Source organism: Glycine soja, chromosome 16, assembly GCF_004193775.1.
Source record: "Glycine soja cultivar W05 chromosome 16, ASM419377v2, whole genome shotgun sequence".
Lineage (NCBI taxonomy): Eukaryota > Viridiplantae > Streptophyta > Magnoliopsida > Fabales > Fabaceae > Glycine > Glycine soja.
Genome location: NC_041017.1, coordinates 35090457 through 35107151, shown reverse-complemented (window position 1 = coordinate 35107151; position 16695 = coordinate 35090457). Strand labels below are relative to the sequence as shown.

The window sequence follows — 16695 nt, the reverse complement described above, 5'->3', positions numbered from 1 at the left end:
CAGGCTCGATGGCCCATTAGACTGACTTATATTGATCTATATTTTACTTTTTTATCTAAATTTTTACAGATTCAAAAGAAAAAAATAAAAATTAAAAAAAATATATTATATCAAAATAGGCTCAATTGAATTCACACCAATATTTTTTGAGTCCAATATAACCTGATAGTAGACTAGTCCAAATAGTCACAATTCTATTTGGATTAACATTTTATTAGTCTAACTCGACCTGAATCAATAGGCCAACAGTGAAACTAGCTGATGCGGTCCATTTTGCGAGCTCTATATGGAAGGAGTTTTTTTTTGGCACATATATCATGCATATATGTGTCACTTTCATAGTTCAATAGAAAAAAAGTCAAGTAATTGACAAAATTAAAAACCAATTCATTACTTAAAAGTGGGGTCGTAGTTTGCTGAATGCCCCACGCACAGAAAGTAATTGGAGGAAAGTAAATTCTGCTGCCAAAGATTTCACATAACTCCCAAACTAACATTCATTACTAATTGAAATTTCAAAAGCATTCCTAACAAACTTTTAGCTAGGACCATCACAATCATATACTTATTTGACGATATTAACAACAAAAACAGAGAAAATTCCTTGTTCATCTACCTATATTTTCTAACACAACGTTAAAATACATTACAATTAACTGACTTTGCTTGTGTAAACTTCTACGATAAGATTCTTTGGATTTTTAGTAAACTCTTATCATTTTATGAGTGTCAACCCAATAGCAGTGACTATAAGAGTTGAAGGAAGGCCAACTTTTAGATGAGTCCAAAAGGTTAATGTGTATCCAAGGTTTGGAGCTCGACGAGCTTGTTCACACACTATCAAGTTGGCAGCTGATCCTAATAGTGAAAAGTTCCCTGCTATAGTGCTAACCCAAGCTAAGATTAGCCATGCCCTCTCCTCATCTCCTTTGGAAATTGCAGCAGCTGAGGCTGCAACTCTTGCTCCAAGCAATAGAACTAGAAAACATATGAATAGAAGATTGTGATGCATCAAATGAAAATGGCTCTTGCTAAGTATGGATATAAAAAAAAAAAATACTGGTAGTTTAGACAAGAAATGAATGTGAACCTTCATTATGACTAAATCTAGATTGCATATATGTATTATGACTTAACATTGCATACTTTTTTTTGCCCATGACAATTGAAAATTTTAGGGAAAATATAATCCTAACATATTTCTTTTTGTATGCTACTATAGTTTATATCAAACTTGGTTTAAAAATTTAAAATTGACTAATGTCAAACACATAAATTTAACATTATATCTTATAGCAGTCATGAAAGTTCAAATTAATTAAAAAAATGCTGCATGTTACGTATAACTAATTCTAGGAAACAATATAAGTCATGCATAACAGAAGCCATTTGAAGATTTACCATTCACTAATTGTCATTTAAGCAAGGTAAAAAAAATTAGTAGACCGTCTTTTAATCATGAATCGAACATAAAATAGATGGGTAACATATAAATAAACAAGTTGTACCAGAAAAATAATTATTTTGGCAGGAAGATCATGCACTTACCTGTTGGTACGTTTGAAGCCAAATTTGATAGGACAAGTATAACTATAGCAAGTATAGCTGTTTCACTAGCATGATCTATTCGAGAATAGGGCTCCATTAAGTCCCACATAGCACTAGGAATTCCAGTGGACTTAAAGCCCTCTACTGTGATAAACATTCCACAGAAGAATACCAAAAGTGAATATGAGACCTGTTCCAAGAAGAAAATCACTTTAAGAGATTGTTCGAAGTTCAGTTGGCACAAGAATAACAATAGCTAGCATTTCAAATGGAAAAGAGAGAAAATGAGGTTTTGTACAAGCGGTTGTGTTATATAAGCTTTACCTTGTCTAAGCTTGGCCCTGCATCTTTGAAATCAAGAACCACCAAAGTTATTGCAGCTGCAATTGCAGTCCATGCCATATTCAAACCAATGAGCATTGCAATCAACATTACTAGTGTGATTGCATAAACACAAGATTTCCACAGTACCCTCTTCCATTTTTTGTTCATATAGTCCTTTTCTCCTGAAGAGAGTATAACAAGTGCTTCAATAGGTTTATCCACTACTATTGCAACATTTTTTGAAGGATTAGTTTCCTCCTTTGTATCATTTGTCCCTTCCTTGGATGCATTTGAGTTTGTTGTGAAATCCTTTGTGCCACTATGAACCATCTGAACTTCACTTTCACTTGGAGTTGATTGGTCTCTCATAACATGAACTTGGGAAGAGTTTTGAATACTATTAGCAAGTTCTACACTGCCATTGCATTCTTGAGAATTAAAGGATGTAAAATGAGACATTCTGGCTGGAGAAAACTGATGAGAAACAACCTCCTCATCCACTACAACTTCTGAAACTGGATCCTCTTCATCCTTAGGACAAGATAGTACCTTCCAATACATGGCTATAAGAAATACAACATTCACCACAACTCCTACAAGCATAGCTGGAAGAATACCTATCAGAAACCTCCCAAATGATATTTTACCTTGAATAGCTATAACCAAATTCTGGGGGTTCCCAATTGGGGTTGCTGAGGATCCAATATTAGCACTTGTAGCAAGTGCAAGAAGGAAAGGGTAAGGTGGGAGGTTATGTTGCCTTGCAATTTTCAACACAAATTCAGTCAACACAATGCAAGAAGTGTCATTGGTGAAAAAAGCACTTGAGATAGCAGAAATGAGACAGATTCTACAAAGTAAGTCCTTTGGTCCTCTACTTTTCCAAGAGAGCAATTTCCCCAAGTACTTGAACATGTTTGCTCTTTCAAGAAAAATAGTGACAGCCATAGTCCCAAAAAGAAGACCAAGAATTGGGAGATCAATTGCAGCATAAGCTTGATCTGGACTAAGAACTTTGAATATGACCATAAGCATGGCACCAAGCAGGGACCCTGCAGTTCTCCCAATGGGTAGAAAAGGCACAGCTGGGAAAACTGCTAGTACCCAGAAGATAGCAAAGGCTATTGAACCAAGGACAACTTTTGAAGTAGGAGCTAAAGCCATTGTTGTGATTGAACAAGCAACAATTTCCAAACTTCAAAGCAAATGCTATAAACTTCACCTCTAGGCCAACACAAATGAATTTTGTTTGGTAGGAATTTCCTGAACATGAAAAACCAATTGGTTAGCAACTTAGTAAGAATGCAAGAAAATCAAACCTTTGACTTTGAGACATGAATTAAGTGAATCATTATTATTGAAGAGCATTTAAAGTAGATAAGTTCATGGTATATGACATAGCTAAACTACGTTGCATGATACCGGTAGGCCTATACTTTGTGTTAATATAATTTTTTCGTAATTAAATATGGATAAGACATTTGAATTTGATATTACAAAACATGACAACTTTGTAAAAAATAAAATCACCTGAATTTTCAAGCATAGCATAAAACATGAAAGTTGTAATTATCGTGAAAAATATCTGGAGGATAATAGCGTACCAAGCTCATAAACCAAAAAAAAAAAAAAAAGATGACCCACCAACAAACCAAGCAATAGCAAAATAGAGAATCACAACAATATAAAAAATCGGTAAGTTTTTTTTTTTTTTTTACCAAATATCAAAATAGTATACTTAAAAAAAAATACTTGTATGGTTTAGATCAACTTTTTGAAAGTTAACTGTGATTTTGTAAGAGTAATTTCTGATAGATTTTTAATGTCAGAATTTCTTAGGCACTTTTTAATCTTTTTTTGCGTTCAAACTGTACGACTGATGGAAAAGCTAATTATATTTGTATCAAGTGAACGTGCGTCACTCTTCTTGGATGTCTAAGCAAATACATATTATGGACGACTTTCAGATAATCGACTAATTACACAATACAAGTAAATATTTTTTTTGGAAAATATAAAGAAAAACATATTCTTTTAGCATAAAAAGGCAATAATCACTTTTTTCCCAAACAAAAATGCCTAGTTCTTGTCACAACTATACGGCCAAACCGTATCAAAGACATACCACTACAGCAGAGTTGCATATCAGCTTTTTGGTTAAAAGAAAAATTGGTACTAATAAACCGTACACAAGTTGGGTACTAGTTTCCTTTTGTAACCATTACTTATAAAATCGTATAAAAAATATACTGTGATTGCAGGTAGAATGTTGGAGATTTCACATAAAATAAAGATACGGTAAAATAGAACATATAAATAAAAGATAGTTTCCATCCGTTAAGTTAGATCCTAAATTCAAAATTAAGGTGGTATCGAAATCTATTCTAACAATTACGTTGCACGTATATCAGTCTGTTATGAAATCATCTGCAAATATTATTGATCAAATTCCAGATCCCATATGGACTAACATGTGTATTATGCATTACTTATGGATCACTGACACATATTGAACAAAGTACATGCATGCAGTAGCTAGATTCTAGCAGAATCGGCCTAACTATAATAAGAAATTCTATGACTCTCAAAATGCATGAAATCTGGTAAGTTCACAAAGGAAATATGAGGGGAGGTTCAAGAAATTCTTTTAGAAAAAGCAAGAATTGGAAAACACGTAGAGCATACGTAAAAAACTCATTCAGTTAAGCATATTAGCAGCAAGGATATCATATAATACAGCATTTAATTCAACAGAACTGGAAAAGGAAAACAATAACACAAACATCTATCACACATTTTACGTCCTACTCTTACCTGATAGAGGACTGAAGTAAGAGATTAATGGAGACAAATATGCTAATAGAGATAAGTGTTTTCCTTCTAACAGAATGCTGCTGAGTTTTTCCTTGGCCTGTTATTATTATTGCTTGTTTCAGTTAGAAGGCCCGTGGTGTCATCTTGCGTAAAAAGAAAAATATTTCACGGGGCTAATTACTTGAAAGCTCTATGAAAAGCTACGAACTTTTTGGTTTCCAAATTGGATTCAGAAACATTTTAATTTGTTTGGAAAATGGTGGAAGAGAATTGCAGCATCCTCAGAGCTGAAGACTATTGTTCAAGACACTTCCACTTCATACCACTAGGTGAAAGGTGACCCTCTTTTATATATGTGCACACTGGAAAATATATAAAAGTTCTAAAGGGCAACTTTAATAGCTTCCAATCAGAATTTATCTGACACAATAAACTATTTATGTATTTTTTTTTTAAAAATAAATTATACACTGATAATATAAAATAATTTTATATAATTTAATAATAAATTATCACATAAAATAAGCTGGTTGATCATTATAGTAACTTTTTTGAAACTCTTATTAACTATAATTTCTTGTTGAGGGAGAATATGATTTTTTTTATAACTTATACTACATAATTGTTAATTTTTTTCTTCAGCAATCAAATAAAAAGCACGAGATTTTTTTTTAATACTGACAAATATTTTTATTAAATCTAGGACGTACCACTGTCTTTTTAATTGAAAATGCCACTCACACATATACTTGCACTTACGTCACTTCAAACCACTTTATATTTAATAAGTAATTTTGAAATAACTACCACATGATACCATGTTGCAATTGATACTCTCCACAAAACATTAACATAATGATAATTTGGATAGGATGAATTAATATTTTAACATCGATGTGATATTTGTATTTACATTCAATCTTATCTCTCCGTCTTGCTTCCATCAAAAGGTTGAAATATTTTTGAAGTATTCACGCAAGGGAAGCCTTTGAGAACCTATTACATTAGTACGTTGTATGGGTATAATTTTTTTTTTATATATAAAAAAAATCCATACAAGAAATGAGTATTTGATATACTAAAATACATAAATTTCGACATAGTACAAAACATATGATTGGAATTTATTTCCACTATTAAATAGTTAATATGATATATTAGACAAGAAAGGAATATTTTTTATCCCATTGATAATGATTGTTCTTTTCTTTTCAGTTTGTATAACTAGATCCTGCTATTCAATTAAAAGAAAGGATATAGATTCTAAAACATAAATGAAGTAAAATATTTATAAATTACTATGACAATAACGGAGTATAAAACATGAACAAACTCATAGAAATCAAAGTCAAAATATTAAGAAAAAAATGTTAGCTGGCCAACAAGCATTACCAATAAAAAAGAATCAAAACTATACTAATAATTGCAATCCAGTTGATAATTATATTGTTACCATTGTTTCTTTTTGCTAAAAGCAAGATACCACCACAATTAAAAAGACCCTGAGACTAATTTTTTAAGACGTAGAAATTATTAAAATATTTTTTTTTCTTTCTTAATTAGTAAAGTATTTTCTATGTGTATGAATAAAGAATCAAATTCTCGTCAATATACTCAAGAAATCCAATTATCATAGCAGTAAATTGTTATGCTATTTCTACTATATTGTTATTATGTTCCTTCTTTAGGAGAGAAATGACTCACATAGCATAGGATATAGATTTGGTGTAGTAATTAAGGAAATGGAGTATTGATAAAATAAAAAAAACGTGATTCTTTACCTTTGAGATTAAGAGTAATGATAAAAAAAATTATTGAAAATTAAGAGTATCTCTTATGTTTAATCGATGTGGTCTCAATCATTAGACGATATTTAATAAGATAAGATATTTTCCAACTACATCATGTGCATCCTCCATATAATTACTAAATCCAAATCTCTTGTTATTCAAACACTATAACGACATCAAAGATGTACTCAAGCTATGTATTAGTTTCCTTTTTCTTTTCCCCTTTCAAAAAGAAAATAGTGCATAAGGGCCACTAATTTCTTTTTTAAATTGCTATGTGCCATACTTGGTAGGTGCAAACAAACAAAATAGAGTAGTTACATAGTTAACATGGAGGAAATTAAACTACATATGGGGTAGGTTCTAGCCCGATAGGACTATAAAAACTTAGATAAAACACCATTTTGGTCTGAAAGTGTAAATATAGTCACGTTAAATTCTCAAATTTTCATTTTTTTTAAAGTTCCTAAAATGTCAAATAATTAAGCTCCTAAACGTAACTGTTTCCTTTGTTCTTAAATATATTAATATTATCATTTAAGTAATGATATTCTGAAATTTAAACTATTTTTTGTTTATTGGCTAAGAGCAAACATTATTAATATAAGGAAGAAGATGAAGGGTACAAGGAATACTTGCCCCTTACACAACTAGCTCAATAGTTATGTAAAATGATGAATCCTCTAGCCTAAATATATGCACCCCAAAAATAAACCCTCTATGTAAACTATTACCCTAATCATCAAACCCAGCAAAAATCATTAAACCCTACTCATCTATATAAACTTGGACTAAAATAATTGGCAGATTACACTTTCAGTAATATTTTTTTTAAAAAAAAAATCTTACTTTTATATAATATGACAGTGTCATATACACTTTCAACGACCTAAATGATGTGCTATATCCCAGAAGGTGATCAAAATCTCAAAATGCACGAATATTCACTTCCTTCATAAACAAGCCTACTCTAAGTAAATAAAAGGACCCATAATACAACCCAGAAATGGAAAACAATTAAGAGCTAGCAAACGTAAAAAAATTATTCAGTAAAATCAGCATATATATTAATATTTAAAACAATATATTTACAAATACGTTGCATCTCAAAGATAACGATGAAATCCCATATTCTCTTTATTTCATTTTAATTTATGTGGTCATGCATAGTACGTAAACATATTGTGCAAATAATCATCAAAATAATCATACATAACGTTTAATTTAATAAAACTGCAAAAGGAAAACAGCAAAAACGTTTATCAAACTTTTTTACATCATAGTCTTACCTTATAAAGAAAATTCTTTCATGGGCTTCGATATAACTTGGAATTCCACACCTTGCAGTCCTTGCATTGGATTTACTTCATGAAAAAGCTATAAACGTTTTGTAAGTCTTTTTCGGGATTGAGATTTAGAAATATTTTAATCTATTTGGAAAATAAGAGAAGAGAACTGCAGCATCCTTAAAGCTGAAAACCTATCACGAAAACTTCATACCACATGCTGAAAGGTGACTTTCTATTATATAAGTGCACCTGGAGGATAAGAAGAAAATGGCAACTTCGGTAATAACTTCCAATTTAGAATTACACGAATGAACAATTTTTTCTTCATTTTTAAAAAAGTAATTAAATTTGAGGCACGTGATAATTTCTCGAGACCAACAACTTTTTAATTAAATCGTGGGTATATATATATATACTAGTAGTCCACTACTTATAATTGAAAATGTTAGAGTAAATGATCAATTATATTTTGTTTCTGAAAGCGTGTGATGCACTGTTAATTAATTTAATCCTTGAAAATAATAAAATTCAAAGAAAGTTCGAAAGTGTAATACATCACTCATTTTAGTTTAATATTAAAAAAATTATGACTTAAATGATAATTAATTTTATTAGCATTGAGTTATAAGATTGATTTTTTTTCGCTAATAAAAATTAAATCGTGAGTATATATATGCCACTACTCCACTACGTTATAATTGAAAATGTTAGAATAAATGATCAATTTTATTTTGAGAGTGATGCATTGCTAATTAATATAATTCTTGAAAATAATAAAATTCAAAGAAAGTTCAAAAGTGTAATTCTTCATTCATTTTAGTCTAAAATTAAAAAAATTATGACTTAAGTGATAGTATTATTAGCATGAAGGTATAAGATTAGTTTTCTCTTACTAACAAAAATTAATAAACCAATAAATAATATTTATTTAAAAATAATAATATATATTAACATATTTTTAGAGACTATAATAGTAAATAATTAAATTTAAAGATTAATAAAGTGATAACAGAGAAATATTTAAAGACATTTTTTAATTTTATTATTTTTAATGACTAAATTGACAGCTCATCATACTATAATGGGAAAATTGATCCTTTAACCAAAATAATACTAGCTAACACATAATTTCACTTACCACATGTGACACCACCTTATCATTCTTTTTTTGTTACATATAGAAAAGAACACCACTTTATAATTTACTAATTTATAAATCACTACCACATGATATTAAGGAATGAAAAATGCTGACGAGTACCTTTTTTTTTTGTAATATCTGTACGAACGTGATTTCTGTGAAAGACTTATTTTATATTTTTTTAATTAATGTTTATTTTTAAAAAAAGGAGATTAATCCATGTATATAATCCGTACAATTCGTGCAAGCATAACCCATTAATCCGTACAAAATAGTGTTACGTAACACTATATTGTCAATATGTTTATTAGAAAAATATTAACATCATTATAGAGACTTATATATAAAAAATTTACTTGTAAGAGATGGTTATAGCTGTTAGCTAGTGGAATTATTGGCAGGTAGTCAGGGATTGGATATCATTTTCAGTTAAGACGAATGAGTTTTTTGTTTTTTTTTTTCTTATCAGCTAATTAAGACGAATGAGTGTAACTTTGTATTGTTCTCTCTAACTCATCTTACTATTTTTCTTGCCGTTGAATAGAAGAGGATATAATATATTGATTGTCACTTTATAATTTTATTTATTTATTGTTGAAGTGCAAATGTAAATATAAAGTCTAATATTATATAGTAATTAGTGTATTATTAAGTTTAATTGTCTGGTTTGCTCATCATTCATCGAGGAAATTACTTATTGTTTATTTTTTCTTGTTGGACCATGTGATCCACTTGGACTAGAAAATTCCTTGTATCAAAGTTTTTATGAATGTGTTGAGATCCAAGTATTTATAGTATGTTGGTAATAATGAATAAGCTTCAAGGACCTAATAGCGTGATTATTATTTAGATCATATTGGCATTAATGATTAAACTTTAAGGGTCTATTTAAATACTTGTGGATAGAAAAAAGCTTTCACTTGAGAGAAATTATAGCATGTGTAAGAGACTTTCACTTGAAAGAGACTCTTACAATCTAAGTATAAAGGTAAAATATCATATTGAATAAAAATGAATAAATTGAGTAATATATAATTAAGGAATCGTGAACATAATGTTTTGAGATTTTGAGTTGAATGTAATATCAAATTCATTTGTATAATTAATTTGATAATGAAATCTTTCCAATGTCGTACATTTATTATATTTTAAATACTTATATATTTTATGTACATGTCTTTCATTCCTATGGATAAAAAAAAATATTTCATACATATCTTTATACTCTTCTTTAAGATAAAAAAGAAGAAAATTAATGTAAAGCAAAGGTGTGAAGATATAACTGAAAAATATGGGTGAATAAAACATTATTGTCATATTAAATTAAGATTAATTATTAATGAAAGACTTGAGTAGTTTGTATAAAATCACAAACCGAAACTTTATTACTATCATTGCAAAAAAAATTATATATCTTTGAAATAAATTACAATGGTACTTACTGAACCTTTTTAAAATTACGTATAGCATTACTCTTTTTGTTTTTACACTAATTAATTTTATGTATGAAAATATTACACTCACATCTTTATATATGTTACATTAATAATGCCCTTTTTAATATTTGAAAATATTACACTATATTATTCTAATTAATTGGTTAAAAAAATAGGAAGTCTCTAAATAATTTTACCATATCTCAGGAGTAAATTATGTAATTTACTCTTAATCCAAATATTATTTCTCCAATTCACTTTCATGAAAAGATTGAACATTGAAATTTATTAAAGCAATGACATGACCACACTTCAACTTCTACTTTGACACTCCTCTTCACCTTCTTCAATGGACATCCCCCTTGGACAAAAGTCCAGGAAGTGTAGCCTATAATCATAAAAAAAAGTAATTATTAAGATAAATCAATCCACTAAAAATAATATCGTATGTGAACGAATAGCTGTTAAGTTTGCTCTCATGATATAAATTAACTTAAAATCATTAATATTGATATTATATAAGGTTTAAGTTATAACATATGACAGATCATCTTTTAAGACTAGATTATAATATTTATATTATCAATTAACTTCTTATTTATACTAATAGGAACAAAATGTGAATTTTTTTTTTATTGTCTGATAAAGCAATGCATGAACAACCAAAGATTCACAATTTCCATGGTTTAACATTAAAATTTTCAACCTTGAAATAGATACTTAAATGTCAGTTTCATTGACCCGAAGAAATGAAGATAGAAAATCTCAAAATCACAAGCAGATGTTAAATTGCAATATAAAATGTATTTTTCTTGTTAATGCCAAATCCTCTCGAACTCACAGGACTTTTGAACCACGAGATTCCAGATTTCATATCACCTGATAGAGACTGATCGATTATTTTATTTTCTTATTTTAATGACAACATTTGCATACACATTACCAATATTATATTTGTGTAGAAGTGACTATGAATTTCTTATAAGATTAAGTTTGAGTTTTATATATAAAAGTTATATGAGTAAAATAAAAAAATTCATTAAATTTATTAGTTAAATTTTTTATGGTGATTAATTATTAATAAAATAAATATTTTGTATATGATAAAAAAATATACTCAAAATTATTCTCAAGTCTGTCTGCATGCTGTGTATAAAAGCTTAGATTCGTTCTCCTACATTAAATTATAAAATAGTTAATGGGTTCCTCTTCTTCCCCTTAGTGGGTTGGAAACTTTACACATTAGGGCTCGTGATTATATCCTACCCATGATAAAAAAACAAATTCACCAAAAATAAATCCTACCCATGATAATTTTCTATATTAGTTAAAATTAGGTAGAAGTATATAATATCAGAACAGTGCGTTATCTTAAAACCGCCCCATGAGCAAGATATAAGCAATAAATGCTTTGCCAACGTATGGCCAGAAGCATATTTTTAATGTGAATTTTTTAAGTTTTTTTTTGGTCTTTATATTACCTTTTTATCACTAAAGTGTGGTGTTAAGAAATTTATATATAATTTTATTAAATTTATATATAATTTTATTCGGATGGTAAGAAATTTTAAAAAAATTCAAAAAAACTCATTTTTTATATTTTTATTTTCACTTAATTAATTAGAATGTTGTTATGTGAGAGATAAATATTATTTTTTATTATTAAAAAAAAGTTTCTTGTAAAAGATATATATTTTATTTTAAAGAAAATTTTCTTATTACATAGATTTACTCTAATGTGAAAGAACCTATAAGAGTTTTTTTACTTAAAAAATCCTTCACGATACCCGCATTTGAGATGCTTTTAAGTACGTTTGTCAAAAGCTGTAAATATGTTAATGCAAATATACAATTAAGTGGTAAGTAACCTAATACGAAATGTTAATTCTTAAAACTATGTAACAAATGATAAAGCTTTTATCTGCATGGGGTGCAAAGTGTTGACATTATATATTGACACTCAATTTTGTCCAAACAAAGAAAGATGAGAAAGAATAAATTAAAAAATCGGATAGAAAATATTAATTAAAAAAATGGAGAACGTTAATGCAATAAAGTGGTACGTACTTTAATATTTAACTGGTAAAACATCTTACTACAACAACCTATCAAATTATAAAGTAAAAGTAACGTGCAGGTGCGATGCGAGTGCTAAGTGTGATGACACTGTGTACTAGCACTCAATTTTGTCTAAAGACAAAAGGAAAGAGTTAATAATTAGAAGAAGAAAAGAGACCTTTGTTCAACATGCACACTTGTATTGCATTTTACTTCCACTGTGTTCTATGCTTTAAACTCCCACTTACATGTACATGCACCCTCTCAACATGGACACCTGTATAATTAAATTGCATAGGTGGGATCGATTTGTTTAATTTGCTATATATTTAATTAGGTTAATTTCTTGTTGTCTGGCTGATGAGTGATGACATTATCAGTTGGTGGAAAACACGACAATGGATGATATATGGGTCCCTTATTCTATTTTTTAAAAATACTTATCTACATAAGGTGTTTGACAACAACAAAATTGATCGAGCTCATTTTTTTCCTTTCTAGTTTTATGAATTTCAGCACTTAATTTTGTGATTTTATTCTAGAGGTTCCATCTCGTCTCATTGATTAGCTAGGAATATAATTTTTTTTATTATAAGCCAAAGATATATTATTAAAATCAAACCACCCTCAGCACAAGTTGTGCAAAGATAATGATAGTAAAGTTAGTCCTGAAACCTCATATTAAATAATAATAATAATGGCATCCAAACTTTTATTGAGGCACTTGTAAAAAATTTAAAGATGTTTGTTTTGTCAAATTTTTGTTCAGAGATTAAAAAGAATCTTGATCAGTCAAATTTTTATTCAATGATTAAGAATTAAATTTTAAAAAAATCAAGAACAAAAACTTTTATAATCCATATGAAATTGATGATAAACTAGGTGTTTGCTTCGTTGTGAAAATTCTGCTATCATAACATTCATCGAAAGAAAAAGGAAGGTGGTGCACTTTGGTGGTTTCATCAAGTGAGGTGCTGTCTATTCCAAACAAAACTTGTTTGTGCATCATATGTGTGAGAGACTTACTAAATGCAGGTCAGGCATGGCTTGAAAAAAGGGAGACAGGCTAGGTCTGTTTCACACAAAAGAAGCGTGGCCAATTATTAAAAAGAACTTGATTAGATATGAAGGGTGTGTTAATAAATATCTCTCAGCAGTATGATGCTCTGTCTTGTTAATTTTGTTTTTCTTTTTTAAAGAAAGAGAAAAGGCTTTAGTCTATACGATAAATAAAAAAGAGAAGAAGGTCTTTCTTTGTATCACTTTGAAATCATATAATGACTATCATTTTAATTTTTCTCATCAAGAGAAAACTAAATGCTCAAAAATTTGTTTTTATTTTATTAAAAAGGGTAAATAAATACTATTAATACACATAATGATCCAATCTTACAATTTTGATGAATAATTAACAAAGTCATCAAATGAATAAGAATGGTGAATACTAATTAATGTGTTAATGTAAGTAGTGTACTTGGAAAAAAAGAAAGTGGCAATATCCACTTAAACCAATATATGTATAGTCTAACAAAGATAGTTCTAAAACCATTTGGCATTGAACAATGGATCTATTTTATTTTATGATCATTGGACATTCCTTTTGTGGTAAGTTAAAATGAGACAAAGCATCCAAATCAAAGTTTGAAAGCACAATTTATCTCGAGCATTGTTCCGGACCCAAAAGTGTATATGATAGTGAGTAAATTTGTTTAAATTTATTTGTTGAAATAAATTTTTATTTTAATAAAATAAGTATTTTTTTTCTTTTTAATGTGTTTGTCTAAAATATTTTTGGTTAAATACTTAGTTTAAGAAAAGAATCATATCTACTTCTTTAAAAAAAATACTTATATAAAAAATACTTATTTTGTAATATAACCTTTAAACTAAAATTAATTTTATGTCAACCCCAGCGAAACAAAAGTAACACACTATTATATTATATATGTGACCTTTAATAATATTTTTTTTGTCTGAGACTTAATAAAAATATTATTAAAATTTTTTTATAACATTAAAAAATATCAAAATATCATAAAAACATATTTATAAAGTTTATTTATAATTTAAAGATATTTTTTTTAATATTATCAAAGATATTTAACAAATTTTTTATTAAGTATTAAACTAAAAAAATATTACTAAATATCACATATGTAATATAATATGTAATGAGGACACTTGCAGTCTACATACATGGTGGCAACGTTCGAAATCATCAAATGTACTGTGAATGCATGTGTTTAGCCATATAGAGAGCTATGACTATGTTCTAAGCGATTGTGATAGGTATAAGCAATCAAATGAAGTGAAGAGGACTACGCACCAAGTATTTAAAAAAAAACATAAATTTACGAGAACTGACAGGGTCTGATTTTTAAAATTATGACAATAAATCTACTCAGAAAGCTTATCTAAATGTATTGATTGAATCTTCTTTTTCGCAGGTAGTTTGGCTCTTCCTTTTAGAAATGTGTCAAGACTTCAAAATATTTACTCGATGAACACGGATTAAATGAGTTATGTCATGCTACTTTTAAAGGGTGTTATTAGTAGAGATTTCATGACAATGATCAAAAGAGTAAAAAGATTACAATTATAGGTATCAAAATAAGATATTTTGAACTACAAGTTCTTTATAATTTTAAAATATCTTACAAAACAAAATTAAATCTTATTGTGTTGTATATATTGGCTTGTGACAAGAAGTAGTTTGATGGAATAAGGACAAGAACCTTTCTACTGGTGCACACTAGAGTCTATATGGCTAGTACATTATAGGAATATTGGATATCGTATGTCTTGAATTTGTAGTAGTAAAGTTTGATGGAATGAGGCAATCACCTTTTTCTCTGGTGGTGCGCACTAGAGTCTCGATGGCTAGTACTTTATAGGATTAATAGATCATTCATCTTGAATTTTAGTGTGACAACTGACAAGATTACCATTTTTTGTTTAATCTGTTTCTTTATCAATAGATGAACATAATTTTTATATATAGTTAGTATAACTATCAAGTTTCAACTATTAGAAATTAAACTTTACATTATAACAAGTAATTATTATTATCAGAGTTAATACTATTTTCATAATATATAGCAATCCATTATTAGTGTACAGTATAAAAGATATTTATTTCATTAACATATTTCAATTAAGTTCTTGATAAATAAAGACACACACAAGAATACTCAATTCTTTGATTTTGTTTATAGAATAATGTTGAAAATTTTATGTAATAATTATTGTTGTAATAGAAAAGGTTTTATACACCAATTGAATTTATATATATAATATTTATATTTGATTCTGTACTGATTTAAATTCTAGATTTTTAAGATTGTTTTAACTTTTAACTTTTGCCTTTCATTATTTACGTAAAAAATTTTGCTTTGTAATTAGATATTCAGATAAAGAAGAGAAGGTAAAATAAATTCAGTTGAAACTTTCAATAAAAGTAATGTCTTATTCTGATTATAAACTTACCCATACCATATCGATCCAGTATAGAATTCTTGCAAATTGGCAACTATTGGCAAAATTTTAAGCGTAGAAGTTGGAACCCAAGTCATTATTCAACTTCCACGTGTTAATGAAATTCATGTCACTGAATGACGACAAGATCGTCAAATTAATATTTAATCTATATAATGGGTTAATTTGAAGGAAACATGCCAAATTACAAGCGAAACTAAATGTGTACTCAATATTAGACAAGAGTAAGAGTATTGTATCTGATAGAAGTTCTAGTCTTCAAACTTTCTTCTTTTTTTTTTTTTTTTGCAGTGGTCAATATAAGTTATTACTCAAAATCTGTCTCTTGAACTATAATATATACCATCTCCTTTTTTAAAAATTTTTACTTAAAGGAATTGTTCCGACCAAAAGATGATCAGATACCTTCTCTTTTTTTTTGTGTTTTTTACTTTAATATGTTTTCTTTTAGTATTCGATCGATGAAGTAATACTTTAAAAAATGAGTATCTGTGAAAAAAAAAAAAACATTCTGAATTCAAGTAAGATTCCAGTTCAGAGTAATAAATATCATTAATAAATGAGGGTGAACAGCTACCTTTACCTTAAACATCTCATTTTTATTTAATTATACTAACATTTTTCAACCTTGGCCCTTGAACTTTCGGGTGATTGCCATTTTTAGGTGATATATATGATTCTATGATTAAGGGCTTAATCTTCATTGCTTCTTACTTAGGACTCTTTTTGTCTCGTAGTGAGCCGAACACCTATCCTGCTATTTTGACCGAATATCTATTCAGTATAGAAGTATTCGACAA

General features: G+C 28.3%; 1 protein-coding gene across 3 annotated transcripts; it reads right to left on the bottom strand.

The window, feature by feature from the left end:
* Nucleotides 1-472: 472 nt before the first annotated feature.
* On the bottom strand, nucleotides 473-7976 carry LOC114389240 (silicon efflux transporter LSI3-like). 3 transcript variants are annotated; one of them, XM_028349869.1, is made up of 4 exons: nucleotides 7766-7976; nucleotides 1873-3135; nucleotides 1549-1738; nucleotides 716-978 (listed from the first exon to the last, which is right to left on the bottom strand). In XM_028349869.1, exons 2-4 carry the CDS (start codon nucleotides 3034-3036, stop codon nucleotides 716-718), a joined length of 1617 nt encoding a protein of 538 aa, XP_028205670.1. In that variant the 5' UTR covers nucleotides 3037-3135; nucleotides 7766-7976. The 3 variants fall into 3 exon arrangements, with proteins under 3 accessions (XP_028205671.1, XP_028205670.1, XP_028205669.1); XM_028349868.1 differs by lacking the exon at nucleotides 7766-7976 and adding an exon at nucleotides 4687-5031; XM_028349870.1 differs by lacking the exon at nucleotides 7766-7976 and having other exon boundaries at nucleotides 473-978; nucleotides 1873-3036.
* Nucleotides 7977-16695: the final 8719 nt, after the last annotated feature.